The sequence below is a fragment of the Carcharhinus amblyrhynchos genome, chromosome 8, assembly GCF_965287045.1.
Source record: "Carcharhinus amblyrhynchos chromosome 8, sCarAmb.v2.hapA, whole genome shotgun sequence".
Taxonomy (NCBI): Eukaryota; Metazoa; Chordata; class Chondrichthyes; order Carcharhiniformes; family Carcharhinidae; genus Carcharhinus; species Carcharhinus amblyrhynchos.
In genome coordinates, this window is record NC_137331.1 from 68,786,121 (window position 1) to 68,800,763 (window position 14,643).

General features: G+C 41.7%; 1 protein-coding gene across 1 annotated transcript in view; it reads left to right on the forward strand.

The window, feature by feature from the left end:
- The window catches only part of st18 (ST18 C2H2C-type zinc finger transcription factor), a 138,610-nt gene that overhangs the window by 15,312 nt on the left and 108,655 nt on the right, over window positions 1-14,643 (forward strand). Inside the window, exon 3 of the mRNA XM_080193538.1 lies at window positions 8,682-8,712. Coding sequence (XP_080049664.1) covers window positions 8,682-8,712 — 31 coding nt within the window. The remainder of the gene's footprint in view (window positions 1-8,681; window positions 8,713-14,643) is intronic.

Consider the following 14,643-nt stretch of genomic DNA (forward strand, 5'->3'; position numbering starts at 1 on the left):
TGAGTTGTGAGGAGGATGTAAAGTGACTCCAAAAGTATTTAGAAAATGGCCAAGAACATGCAAATGAAATATAACATGGAGAAATGAGAAATTCTTCTCCAGTGTAACTAATCACCTAACCAGATCAATAACTTGCCTTCGATTCCATGAGATTTAATTTTAGCTAACGATCTTTTATGCGGGACCTTATTGAAGGCCTTCCAAAAAATCATATAAATGACATCCATTGACATTCCCCTATCTAGTATTCCTCAAGAAATTCAAATCTTTTGAAAATCTCGATGGAACGCCAGTACCTTGCCTATTACGGAATCGGGGTGGATGAGGGTCCGACAACGGAAATCTCCATTGACCACAGGCGGAATTCCAATCTTGCTCAAGTGAAGTCATAATATCTTGCCTTCTATGTCAATTCTTTCTCAAAGTCTCCCTTTTCCACTTTGCTCACAATGATCAAACTCCTTGCCAGTAACAAAACTTTGTTAAATCTTTGCATTTTATGTGGGAAAGAGGCTATGTGCTTCTCCTTCATCTAATGTCACATTTTAAAATCACTTAAGAATATGGGTCTGGTTTCAAGTTACTCCCCTAGTATCTAAGTGTGCAGATTGTGAAGTTGTTTGGTGCCAATATTTTCCTATAATGTTGATATACAATGACAATATATAAGGAAGTAAAAATCCCTTTAGGCCGATTTTAGAGCCTGAAATAGGCAACATGAGCCCCAACTGGAGGCCCGGGGCTGACATGAAACTGGGCCTCACTAGTATACTTTGGGGTAGCTATTCAGTGACTGGTGCATATCTACATGAAGCTTGCTGATGAAGGTAATTTCCAGAAGGGAGGTGAAGTGACAATAGTGGTGTGGTTAATCATGAGTACTATAGATTGAGAGGAGCACACCTGTTCCTACTACCTTCACAAGAACAGTCTGAAAATGGAAATATTTTGGTGGCAGCCTCTGCTGAGGCCATAGCAACCACCGAGAAATCCTGAGCTCCTGCTCTACTCTGTGATCCCTAGTTCAGGGTTAAAACAGGGCTGTCATTTACATATGTCCAATAGTATAAGAGTGTGTTAGACTATGTCATGCAACGGGTTGACGATAATAGTCTGCAATGTCAGTGAAGAAAGTTACAAGTATTCATGTGATCTGAAAGTTGAGGAGAAAGCAGTATAGATAAAGAAATAAGCTGGAGTAAGGGAGTGTTTTAGCCACTGTAAATATGTTACAATGAAGTTAGCGTGTTTGCAGCTGGCAGTCTTTAGGAGTTATTCAACCTACCCCAACCCAACAGTACACTAATACATGTTGGCAAGTGGTAAAAAGTTGGCAATAGAAAAAGCTTTCCTTCTGGTGGAGAGTTTTGAGGAAGTTGCAGACCTAAGTCAGGATGAAGCATGGCCAAAGTGGTAAAGACAATTCACTTGATTTTGCATTGCATTGGGTCTTGCGACAAAGCCAGACTGTAAGCAGGTCAGCACACCTTTGTACACAGTGGGTGATGATATGGACGAAATCCTGGTTACCCTGAGATCGATGAGAGTACAGGTACATATGTTGAAGCCACTGATGCCTTGGAAACATATTTCAGCCTCCGCAAGAACACCATTGTGGAACACACAATTCTCAATAAATATATTGATGGGGAAAGCTTCGACACATTAGTTAATGTTGTGTACCAGTCTTTTTTTCCCAAGGTGATGCCAGAGCGAGGCGAGTTCTTGCAAGCTGTGCCCAGCATAACTTCTAATTCTATCTTTTACTTTCATTCTATGCTTCTAAAATTTCATTCTTAACACTATATCCTGCACTCTCTTGTTTCCTTCTCTATGAATGGTATGCTTTGTCTGTATAGGGCGCAAGAAACAATACTTTTCACTGTATATTAATACATGTGACAATAATAAATCAATTCAAAAAAAAACTGAAAGATTATTCACAGCATAGTAGTTATCAGCAAAGTGGATTGTGCTTATCAGATAATTTGCAGCCCTAAGAAGACTTGACACTGCCGAGGGTGATTGAAATTGTATAGGCATGCCGAGATTAGAAGGCAGAACCAATCAGTGGTCAGAGGCGAGTGAGGAAGCCCAAATTCCTAAGTAACAGAAGCAGTTGAATTTGTCAGACATAAAAAAAAGAAAATAAACACAAGGAGAGTCATGTGGCATTCATGGTAGTAGTCCTAATTAGCTGTTGCTGGTGTGGAAGAGAAAGGCATGGGCATGACAGTTGTCCCACCAAAGGTGTTGAATTCCTTTGGTGCATAAAGATGAGTGGGGGAAATCTTACTGGATTAGCATGCTGGTCGATTGGCCTGGTGAACCAGATGAGAAGCCAAAAACAGGCTTCGTGCCAAGTTTCTTACCTTTCACGATGTCATTGGCCACATTCTGCCAGCCTGAGGCTGATTTAAATATTTATAACTTCATTTGCATATTATTAGTAAGCCCAAGACACAATTGTCCAGGCTCACTTGCCTTAACGACTCTCTGGTGAAGGTCCTCACCAGCAAGGATCATGTACGGTCCTTAGCAACAGGGACCTGACGTGATGGCCTCACCGGTGGGACCAGAAGCCATTGAAGTTGCCTGGGGAGTCAGGAGCAAGATTGGGCATTGCCCTTCGGGCAGTGCCAGCCTGGCATTGCTGCCTAGGACCCTGGCAGTGCTAAGGGGACAGGGCCTAAGGGGAGGAAGTGGGCCATGATGGGGAGACAGTGATTTGATTTGATTTATTATTGTCACATGTATTAACGTAGAGTGAAAAGTATTGTTTCTTGTGCACTATAAGACAAAACATACCATTCATTGAGAAGGAAACAAGAGAGTGCAGAATATAGAGTTACAGTCATAGCTAGGGTGTAGAGAAAGATCAACTTAATGCAAGGTAAATTCATTCAAGAGTCTGATAGCAGCAGAGAAGAAACTGTTCCTGTTTCAACTGGTATGTGACCTCAGACTTTTGTACCTTTTTCCCAACAGAAGAAGGTGAAAGAGAAAATGTCCGGGGTGCGTGAACCCTTAATTATGTTGGCTACTTTGCTGAGGCAGCAGGAAGTGTGGACAAAGTCAGTGGATGGGAGGCTGGTTTGCGTGATGGATTGGGCTACCTTCACGATCAGTGGGGCACGTATTCTGTACAATTGATTCTTCTGGGAGCTTGCCCAATAAATGAGTGTGATTTTCTCCTATTTTCATGCTTGGTCAACACATAATTTGTGTCAGCAGACTTCAGAGCAAAACTTGCAAAGTTATTTACAGGATTGGGAAAACAGATAATAGCATATCATAACTCTAAGCCCAAAAGCAAAACGTATATGCTAATATACATCCAGAAAGATTCCACAGCCTTTATCACCAAAAGAAAGAGATTGACACAATGGAAAGACAAGGAGCCATTTCATCAGCAAAGGAGCCAACAAGTTGATGTTCAAGGATGGTCATGGTTTAGAAACCAGATACTTTCATCAGAATAAGTGTTGATCTGACATATCTCAATAAAACCATAAAACGAGAAGTCCATCAATGGTATCGGTAGTTGAGAATTTAGCTAAGTCAGGGAAGAGCTCATGTTCTCTAATTTATACAGTAACAGTGGATTCTGGCAAATACAACTAGATGAGAAATCCAAGCTTTTCATAACTTTCATATTACTATCTGAAAGATTTTGTTTTAACAGGTTATCCTTAGGAATAATATCAACACCAGAGGTTTTTCAAAAGACAATATCAAACCTTTTAAAGTGTTTACATGTAGTTGTTTGCTACATGGATGACACATTAATAGATGGGTCCACTCAAGCTGAGTATGAATCATAGAATCACAGAATTCCTACAGTGCAGAAGGAGGCCATTCAGCCCATCGAGTTTGCACCAACAATCATCCCATCCAGGCCTTATCCCCGTAAACCCACATATTTATGCTGCTAGTCCCCTGACACTAAGGGTCAATTTAGCATGGCCAATCTACTTAAACCGCACATCTTTGGACTGTGGGAGAAAACTGGAGCATCTGGAGGAAACCCATGCAGACATGGAGAGAATGTGCAAACTCCACACAGACAGTCACCCAAGGCTGGAATTCAATCTGGGTCCCTACGCTGTGATGCAGCAGTGCCATTGTGCTGCCCAAGCTGGTGACATGAATGAGAGCAGTGCTGAGAAGACCACAAAAGATAGGATTGACACTTGACAGTGTCAGTTTTCATGGAAAGCAATCAGGTTTCTTGGTCGCATAGTGAATATGTCAGGAATAAAAGCTGATTCACTGAGGGCCAGAGTCAAGTAGAAAAATATCTTTAAAAACTCACCAGAGCTCAATAAACTGCTATGTCAATGTTGCCAAGGCAATGAATGGTATTAAGAGGAAACATACCAGAAATTATTCAAAAAAATCAAGGAGAGTTTGTTGTCATCAAAGATAGCACATTACGATGTAGAATTACCTAAACTAATAGGAGCAGATGCACCTTCGAATCCCAAGAGCATTGAGACCTGAGACCTTACAATGCCTACATTGATATCATTTAGAGCAAGTGCAGGGCCGCAGCATTATGTTCAATTTGGTGGCCAAGTCTCTCAATGTCAATGGAAGAAATTGGCCGGGGTTCTCCCAAAAAAATTCTAAATCCCCAATTTGTGGGAAAATGTGAGTAACTCTGACTGGTTTTCTCAGCTTTGTTTCCAGAATGAATCTCCGATACCGGGCACCACAGAGTACCCTAGCGGGATTTCCTCTGGAAGTCAGGGGCAGAGGTTATTCATAAGTGAAAGACTGACATAATGCGCTAAGTGGGACACTGTCAGTGTCCAGTGTTGATCTGTCAGTGCTAAGATTGGCACATGCGCAGTGGCCCCATTTGTCGGCCCTCTAATCACTGACCAACCCAATCGCTGACGAGCTCTGCAATCTCCCATCACTGGCATGGCAGACCACCCCCTCTAACCCCCACTGATCGCTGGCCTCCCGGACCTCCCCACTATGTCCCCCCGCCGACCTCCCCAACCCGGATGACCAACCCCAATTGCCATCCTTCGTCCTTTGCCTCTGATCATGATTGCAGAGTGGCAGCGGGTCCCCCCATCCCCACTGATCACCCCAATAGGTCCCATCCCCCTCTGGGCCCACCTCCTTGGCACTGCCTGATGTCCCTTGGGCAGTGCCATTTTTCCCCTTGGGCAGGCTGGCACTGCTAGGTTGACAATGCCCAAAGGGCATTCCCATTTCCCCCAACCTCGTGAGGGGCCTCCGTCCCCTCCAGCGGGGTTGGTCACCTGTTCCCATTAATGGGAGCAGTTGTAAATCCCAAATGGGGAGAGGTTGTAATTCCACAACTCCAAAGTGCAAAATCTAAGAAATAATGAACTCATTTATTAAGATAATAGAGCTTATGGCACTAGATTTGACACATTGATTTCAGTGGATGGTAAACCATCAGTGGCATGTCCAAAATTTCCCAACACTCTTGGCCAACAGTTTTAAGAGTCTGTGAGTAGTGCAAACTTTGAAAACATCCCCCTCTTTTTAGTCAGAAGGTTTCCTTTACAATGACACAAAAGCTGCACGACAATAAACATTACAGAACATTTTAAAAATTACTAATTAAATAAAATATCATATATTATACTTATTTTAAAGTAAGCATAGAGGCATTGATGTTAATTAGTAGTGGAAACAACGTAACTTTACAAGAGGAAGCCTCACATTGTACTGTATAGACCACCCTGAAACATGAGGTAGAATATTATAATTTCTGCTGGTGTGAAGCAAATAGTTAAATGCACCAGAGCATAAAACTGTAATTTTATTCAGTGGTGTGCCATGCGGATCAACTGTGCCATCTGAATACATAGATAAATGCCAGTTTGCCTGTTGTCTATTGGGCTTGCTTACTTACTTCTGAGTCCAAAATCATCGCCTCCAATGTTTCGAATTTATACAAATTGGTTTATTTCTAAAGCAAACAGTAACGTCAGCAATATCTTTTAGGTATATTTCTGTAAAATCTTTGTTTTCCTTCTTAATTTAATTTGTTTTACGTAAGATACAGAAAATGTGACTCTTTGCTTGTGCAATATATTGAAGGCAGTTTTTGTTTTAAAGTAAAAAATGCTGATGCTTTTCGACACCCAGAAAATAAATCATTTATCCTCGCTTTGCCTCGTCCACAACATCATAGCACGTAATCGCAGCCATGGTTCATCAGATGGTACTAAGATGCCACATATCATATGGCAATGCTGGAGTACTCTCTATCGTAACCTGACATTTCGGTGTTCAGCCTATCTACTTATATTTACGTCACGCTGATATGATTTGAGCATTAATATGTGCCTATGTTTTTCCCACTTTGGAGAATTTTCCCTTTCCACTGCCACAGGAATCGGAGTGAGGGAGGGGCGAACCGTGGAAAGATCTGTTGACCTTGTGTGGGATTTTACAATTTCAGGGCGAGCGTAGCTGTAAAATTCTGCCAACAGTGTCTTTTGATGAAACATAACGACAAAAAAAATCAACATTTATTAGCACCTTTTTGGACCCAAAATATTTTTTGGCCTCAAGTTTGCTAGCCAGTTTCCCCACCAAATTGAAAAAAATTGTAACACCAATTACAGAATTTGTTTTGAAGTTTAGGAATTTGGAGTAGTTCTTAAACAGTAGGGTAAGGGGATCGGGGGCAGTCGGGATGGTGGACTGTTTATCAGAATGGGTCAGCATTTCAAATGACCTACTTCCGAATATTACACTAGAGGAATTCAGATTGTAGAGTAGCTCAGTTTGAAAAAAACTTTTGGTTTTATTCAGTGGTGCTAGCTCTCATATATTTGGTTTAGAATGTTGTAATATTTATATCCTGTTACAGGATTTAAGTGTAGAATTTTTGCTGTTATCTCAGTGAAGTACTGCTTTAATGTCAGAACTAGTCTTTCAGATAAGACATTTTTGATTGTTTTGGTGGATGTAAAAGATCTCATGGGGCTGCATTTAATATCCCCCCCACCTCTCCACCAGGCAATCTTTCGGTGAGGGGAGGGGGTGTCACATAAAATATGATGGGTACCAGCCCACTTCCTTACCACTGATGCATAATCTGTTCCCATAATCCCTTAATGCACGGGAGGGGTGTGGATAAGGCACCCACTAAACCACCCACCCTTAGGCCTGTAAAGACCCTTAATGGTAATTAAAGATCTCAAGTGACCTCCACTGCCACTAAACACTGGGCAGTTGTGGGCAGATGAGAGAAGGCCGTTTTTGAAACAGTTTCTGTGAAAAAGTGGGATGGTCGTGAGGGTGATCAATTAGGGGTGCATCGGCAGCAACCTGCTCTCCCCCACCTGCCTCTGAAACATGGTATTGCCTCTCCACCGCACCCCCACCATCCCCCCCATCCCCCCCATCCCCCCATCCACCCCCCACCCCTCCCACCCCCGCAACCAGTGTCCCACTCCCCAAGACTCCCCAATACCTCGAGAATCAACGGTCTCCGGTCACCATAATACTCATCCTGGTGCCTCTTTGCAGACACAGTAAGTCCCTCCACTACTGAGTTCTGGCTCCGCCCATCTGCTAGGGCTGCCGGTTAATCAGATATTAAAGATCGGTACATTTAGTGGGAGCAGGAGTGAGCCTAGCAGCCCTTCCCTCCCCCCAGACCACGATTTCTTGATAAAGAATAGAGTTGTTTAGATGACTGCGCCAACAATTGTCCTTCAATTAACACCATCAAAAACAGATCAATGATTGTTCATTGAATTTGATGATCAGCCATGATGAAGATGAATGGTGGAGCAGGCTCGAAGGGCCGAATGGCCTGCTCCTGCTTCTAGTTACTGTTCTTCCACTGTTTGTGGAATCTTGCAGCATGCAAACTGGCTGCCATGACTGACACTCAGGAGTAATCTATAGAATGTGGAGCATTTTGGAGCATCCTGAGGAAGTGGCTATATAAATGCAAGCTATTTATTTAATTATTTAAGATGAAACCAGTTTCAGATAGATCAGTGCCATCAGCTGATGGCCATACCCAACTCTTGTCTTTCCTAATTCTTTAAAATATTAAAAATATTTTAAAAAGCTAGCCCAAGAAATTGAAATGAATGATAACACACTTCAAATATTTAAAATATTCTTACAAAAATAGATTTACTGTTCTTCTAAAATGGCAGATGCATTGAACATTTTTATGCCAACTTTGCGCAGTGTAATTTATCAGTCTTTAGTCTCACGAGCATATGTAAATACACGTACCTTTGCTTATATCATGCTAAGTTGGCTAAAGAGCCAGAGCAGGCTGTCCAGAAATTCTTAAAATGAGCTGTAAATAGTAATTTAGCCAGCCCAACACTAGGGGAGGAAAGTGGTACTTTATGTATCATTGCTTGTAAAGCTTTGGTTATGTTGCTGCTAGACTTCAGGCTGGCATCAGTGCCAACAAAACTAGAATCACTGTATGTTAAAGCACTTGGAATCAAATGTATACAATGAAGGCAATGTGCCTAGTCAAAATAAACTTGCAATGACTTAACTATTAACATTGCTGTGAACTTAAGCTCACCTGTGGTTTCGACACTGCAGCTGGAGTTATCACAGGGAGACAGGTGCAAACAGCAAAAGCTCTTATAGTGGAAATGTAAACTTACATGTTTTTATTCTCATGTTCCCTCTGTTGACAGTTCCAGTGGAGCCTGTGGCACAGGAGCTGAGGTAAGGAAGCTATGGGTCATATACTCCATTGCCATTTGACATAATCAGACTTATTGATTGATTGCCAGGATGCATTGTGGGATTTTAATAATTTGATTGCAAAGCTTCCAAGCAAATTACAGGCATGAAATAGAATGTATTGGTAAACAGTGAAGCTCAATTAAAAGTGACAGTATCACCTCATTAAGTGATCATTGCTATTCGGGTGAAAAGGACAGAACTGTCTCCTCTCTATTCAACTTCCTCGTTTGGTTACAATAAATGTCTAAGTTTATCTTTCATGAGGAAATGCCTTTTCTGAATCAGGATGTACTTCACTAGTTAAGCTGTGAACACACACGCGCACACACACTCGCAGCATTTTGCATTTTTAATGTCTCGTCCTTACACAGTTACAAGTTTCGATGGGTATCTGGATTATAGGAAATGTTTCTGTTCACATTCCCTGAGGGTGATTTGTTGGTTTGTCAGCTTCACCATGGAATATAGCCTTTCTCCCATTGCACAGGTCCAATGAAATCTCCCTGATGCAGTAAGGCATGGTGAGCTGAGAAATATTGGCAATGTCACTGTTTCTGGCTCGAAAGCATCCTGAAGCATACAAACTGAGAGGGACAGTGATTTTCTTAGCCGCTAGCAGCATTTTCCTTGCCCTGCTGTGTGTTTGCAGATCCACTTGTAGGATGTGGCACAGTTCAGTCACACCTCCTTGGTGAAACATAGGCATCTTAGACATTGCTCCTGATGGAAGGGAGATAGGATATGTGGTCAGTGAATACCATAGAGAGGTAGGGCCTTCAACTAGGGCCCCCCTTCTCTCTCAGTGTACTGCTTCACTTCTCTCAATAGATCTAGACCTTTTATTCCCACTACTGAAGTCTGCTTGTTTATTTAAGAAGTTCCATGAATAGATAATAAATAATTCCACATTAATTTTTTAAATATTATCTCTTGCAATTGATTTTGATCTCATGTATGAAAAGGTTTCATTTGCAAGATGAACTTTAAGACACAATGCTTATTTTAAGTCAAAATTTGAATGTCTTTTGTGAATGAAGTGTTCTTACTTTTAACTGTGTGACTGGGCTGATGGTACACTTACACTTACATGAGGGGAGATGGGATGATGCAAATCCAGACAAATAGCTTTCCCCCTGCCATTGTTTCTCAGTTTTAATATATTTCTGAGTGCAGTTCTAGGTCCAAATCTTCCTTACGGGGCAATCATTATCAGATTGCAATCACCGTTAGATTGCCACTCCTATTCTTAATCTGAAGCTGCCAATCTCTCGATCTCTTGTCTAAACCTCTAACCCAGGCTGGCTGAGAAATGAGCAGCACAGCTGCTCCTAAAGGCCTTTAGCTCAGCTCAGGATCTCAGAGTTACAGACATTTTACAGCACAGAATGAATCTATTTGACCCTAGTCTCTGAAGAGCAATTCATCTCGTGCATTCCCCAATCTTCTTCTTGTAACCCTATGCATTCTTCCTCTAGAATGACTTGGTGGAACCTGCCTCCATGGCAGCGCATTCCAGATCTTAATCACTCACTGCATGGAAAGGTTTCTTCTCCAGATTTCTTCTCACATCTCTATTGCTTCTATTGCCAATTACATTAAATCTCATTCTTACACAGGTGTGAGCAATTTTTCCCTCTCTACTCTCTCCAGAGCCCTCATGATTTTCATAGAATCATAGAATCCTACAGTGTAGCAGGAGGCACTAACACAATCCCACCCAGGTCCTATCCCCATAACCTCATGCATTTACCCTAGCTAGTCCCCCTGACAGTAAGAGTCAATTTACCATGGCCAGTCCACCTAACTAGCACACCTTTGGACTGTGGGAGGAAACTGGAACACCCGCAGACCCGGGGAGAATGTGCAAACTCCGCACAGACAGTGACCCAAGCGGGAATTGAACCAGGTTCCTGGCACTGTGAGGCAACAGTGCTAACCACTGTGCCACCATGCCACCCTTTTATGACATCATCTCTCAGCCTTCTATTCTCCAAAAGTCCCAACTTCTCCAATCTTTCATCATAACTGAAGTTCCTCATCCCTGCGACCACTAATGTGAATATTTTCTGTACTCTCACCAATATCTTGATATCTTTCCTAAAGTGTGGTGCTGAGACATGGTGCAATATTCCAGTTGAGGCCAAACAAGGTGCAAGTCTAACATCATCTCCTTGCTCTTTTACTCTATGTCCTTATCAATACTGCTGAGGGTACTGTATGCTTTACTAACTGCTTGAGCAGCAGCTGGTGTCACTGTGCTGCATCCGTGAAGTTGAGAGCTTTGTGGATTGCACATTTGCAGATGTGGTTACCCTGCAGTTTATGAGTACACAAGGAGAGAGGGAATGGCTGACCACTAACATACAAGCATACAATCTGGGGAACTGATGCCTCACCTTTTTGTAGCACTGGCTATTGTATACTGGTAAGTTGATAGGAGAGAAGGTATTTGTGTAAGTGAGTGAGGAAGTGCAGGGTGGGGAGAGGGTAAGGTTGGGGAAGTACTAGGATGTATAGGAGCTAGTCAGTGGGTTGGGGCGGGTCGGGGATATTTGGGGTGTGGTGTATGTCAGGGAAGGAGTCATCAAAAGGTTGGTGGTGTTGGGGGTGCAGTTTGGGGAGATAGATGGGGCATAGGGGTGTTGTCAGGTTGAGGGATCGGTGAAGTGTGTCAGAAGTTGAACAGTAGTCAGGGGATGGAGGACAAGAGTTTGATAAAGTGCAACAATACTGTTAATCTCTTTCATGCTTACCACGTCACCATTTTTATTTATTCTGATTTGTATTTAAATTGTTGATCTTCCTGACTCATTTCTCTGTGCTGGTGAACATTCTGTCAATGCTTTTGCAGAAAGCTATGCTATTAAAATAAATTGCTCCTGTTGTATTTTCAAAAAGTTACAACTATTATGCCAGATTTTATCATTGTTTGGTTGGTGACCTTTGATCTTGAAAGGATATGAGTCAGTTGCGGTGCCATGCTGTGCATTTGCTGTTAGTTTGGCATTCGTCTCCTGCACAGGTTGGAGTAGTCTGTACATTTTAAAGGTTAGAACTAATTTATGTTACTGTGCCTCTGAGCTTTCTGTACAAAGTTAAGCCCCATCTCTTCTTCCTGTTCTTCAGCAGTAAAAATGCAAACAAGCTTACTGGCTGTGTCTGGCAGTATTCCACCCTGTGTCTGCTCAAACTGTGATCCAGAATAGAGTCAGAAGCCACAGGATTTTAGCCAGGCTTCAACTAAATTGGAACAAATTGATAACTCAGTGATGTCTATGGATGAAATTAATGATATCAACTGACTCAAGAGCAGTTTCTTCCCTGCTGCCAGCAGACTTTTGAACGGACCTACAATATATTAAGCTGTGGCTGTCACACTATATTCTGCACCCTCTTCTTCCCTTCTCCCTTATGTGCTCAAAGAATTGCATGTTTTGTCTCTATAGCTTGCAAGAAACAATACTTTTCACTGTATCCCAATACAAATGACAGTAATAAATCAATTCAATTCGATGTAGGAGGTCAACTGGAAAATCAAGGTCAGTACAAACCTGAATTTGTGATATGAGCCCTCAACAGCCAAGATTCCCTGCAGCTAGCTTAAAAAAACCCTCTAATTTGAAACCAAATTCTTACTGTCAGTAAAACTCTGAAAAAAATAGAAATCTTTGGACTTCTAAACTTGCTATAGTTTTTGCAAGTGTCAAGTAGTTTATTTGCAAATACTTTTTCCTAATTGCCTATTTCCTTTTCATAATCACCATTCGACTAAATGACAATCGTGTGCATGGATCTTGTTTTCTTTACTGTACAAGACTCCAGAGCACAGAAGTGCGCAGTATCAAATGCCTTTCTGTATCCACAGTCAAAAAGCACTGCACAACAGAGGGATGGTGTGAGCAGCCAAAAACAATCATTTCACCAGGGCTTATGTTTACCTTCCATTGAAAATAAAGGTAAATCAGGAGAATCCCAACAGACATTGCCCTCACGGTTTAGTAGTGTATTTAGCTGCATGCTTTGCTTTGGTCAAAAGCTATGATTTTATTCATATCTCTGCTGTGTCTATGAACTTAAGAAAGTCATGGACACATTTGGTAAATGACTAGGCAAACAGCGAAAAGGAAATGGTAGCAGCTGTCTCTGTAAAACATCTGTAGCTGAAACCAAATGAAATCACCTTTCCCTGCACAATTTAAGATGCCTCTTATTCCTTTTCTCCCATCATTAGTATCAGCCACATTCACACTACCCATGTGAGTGGGAAAGATTATTTCTCTTGTAGATTTGGCTTGATATTTTAGTTTAGCTGTATGATCGGTGCCAAGTCCTTTCATCAACAAATGCATCATTGCGAAACAGTCTTTTGTTTGGCTGCCAGTCACATCCCAATGCCTCTGCTGCCTTTCCACTCACAATGACAACGCATCATGTGAATTCCGCAAACATTTCTGAGAAAAATAAAAGGAAATATTCCGGCAGCTTTAAGAGCTGATTATTTCCTGGAATGGTAAATGTTTTTGCTGCTAAGTATCAAAAAATGCACAATAGACCATAATTCTCCATTTTCTATATCTCATAATGGAAAGCACTCTAAGAAACACCAGAAAGGAAAAGCTCTGGATTTACTAGACTGGATTTTCATCCTCAAGGCAGTGTGCAAAATTCCTGGCTCAGCCCACCATTCTCAGGAGCGTGTCCGTAAAGACAGGATTCTCATTGTGGGGAGAGTGGGGTGGGTGTGGGCTGAAGACAAGTTTGCTGATAAATTCAGATGCAGCTGAGGTGGAGGTGGGCTATTTAAATGATCCACCTCCGTGTTGTGGGAATTTGCCCCCATTATAATAAAAACAGAAAGACCCTCAGCCATCACCCGCGCCCCCCCCCCATGCTACCCATGCCATGTCATTGGCAACTCATACGCCTGTCCACCCCCTATGACACCTCATGTCACAATGCCAAAGAATGCCCCCACCTGTCTCCTATGGCTCCTCATATCCCTATACCAAGCTATGGCACTTCCTTGCATGCACTATATACTGTATAGAAGCAATAAACTCTAACTTGTCAGCAGGATGTGTTCAAACAAAAGCTGTAAAAACAAGTCATTCATTGATAAATTTCCACTTTCTTAAAAACTCATTTTTACTGCAGCCCAATAGGTATAAATCACCCAGTACCTTTAAAGTAACAATGTCATAAACTATAAGCACTCAAATACTCTTAATCTTGTGTAAATAAACATTGTGAAACCAACAACATTGAGCAGAGAGCCAGAGTTGTCAAGCAAATAATGTTTTCTCTGGGGCTCAGGTGTTCAGTACGCTAATGAATGTCTGGGCTCTAAATCAAAAACATATAGTGAAGCTTGGCCATTAACCTATTAAAACACCTGCGCCCCAGGGAAAACATTGTTGATTGATAGCTCCAGTCCTTTGAAATATGCTGTCAATTTTACAATGATTAGTTACAGAAAATTAGAGTGTTTCAAGTCCTTCCAGTTTATGTTATTGATACTTCAAAGATATGGATGATTGCGACTTTTATTGGGTTGCAGTCGAAAACTATGATTTAAGAAAGTGGGAAATTTATCAATGAATTTGTGTCTTTAATTTTTTTTTTACTGCCATTATAGGTTTCATTGCTTCTATACTGTGTACAGTGGGTGATTTGTTTTATTCATTCAAGGGATGGAAACATCACTGGAGAAGCATCACTCATTGTCCATCCCTAGGTGCCCTTGAGAGTGCCTTCTTGAACCGCTGCAGTCCATGTGCTGTAGGTACACTCACAGGGCTGATAGGGAGTAAGTTCCAGGATTTGATCCAACAACAGTGAAGAAATGATGATATATTTCCAAATGAGGATGATGAATGGCTTGGAAGGGAGTTTGCAAATGGTGATATTCCC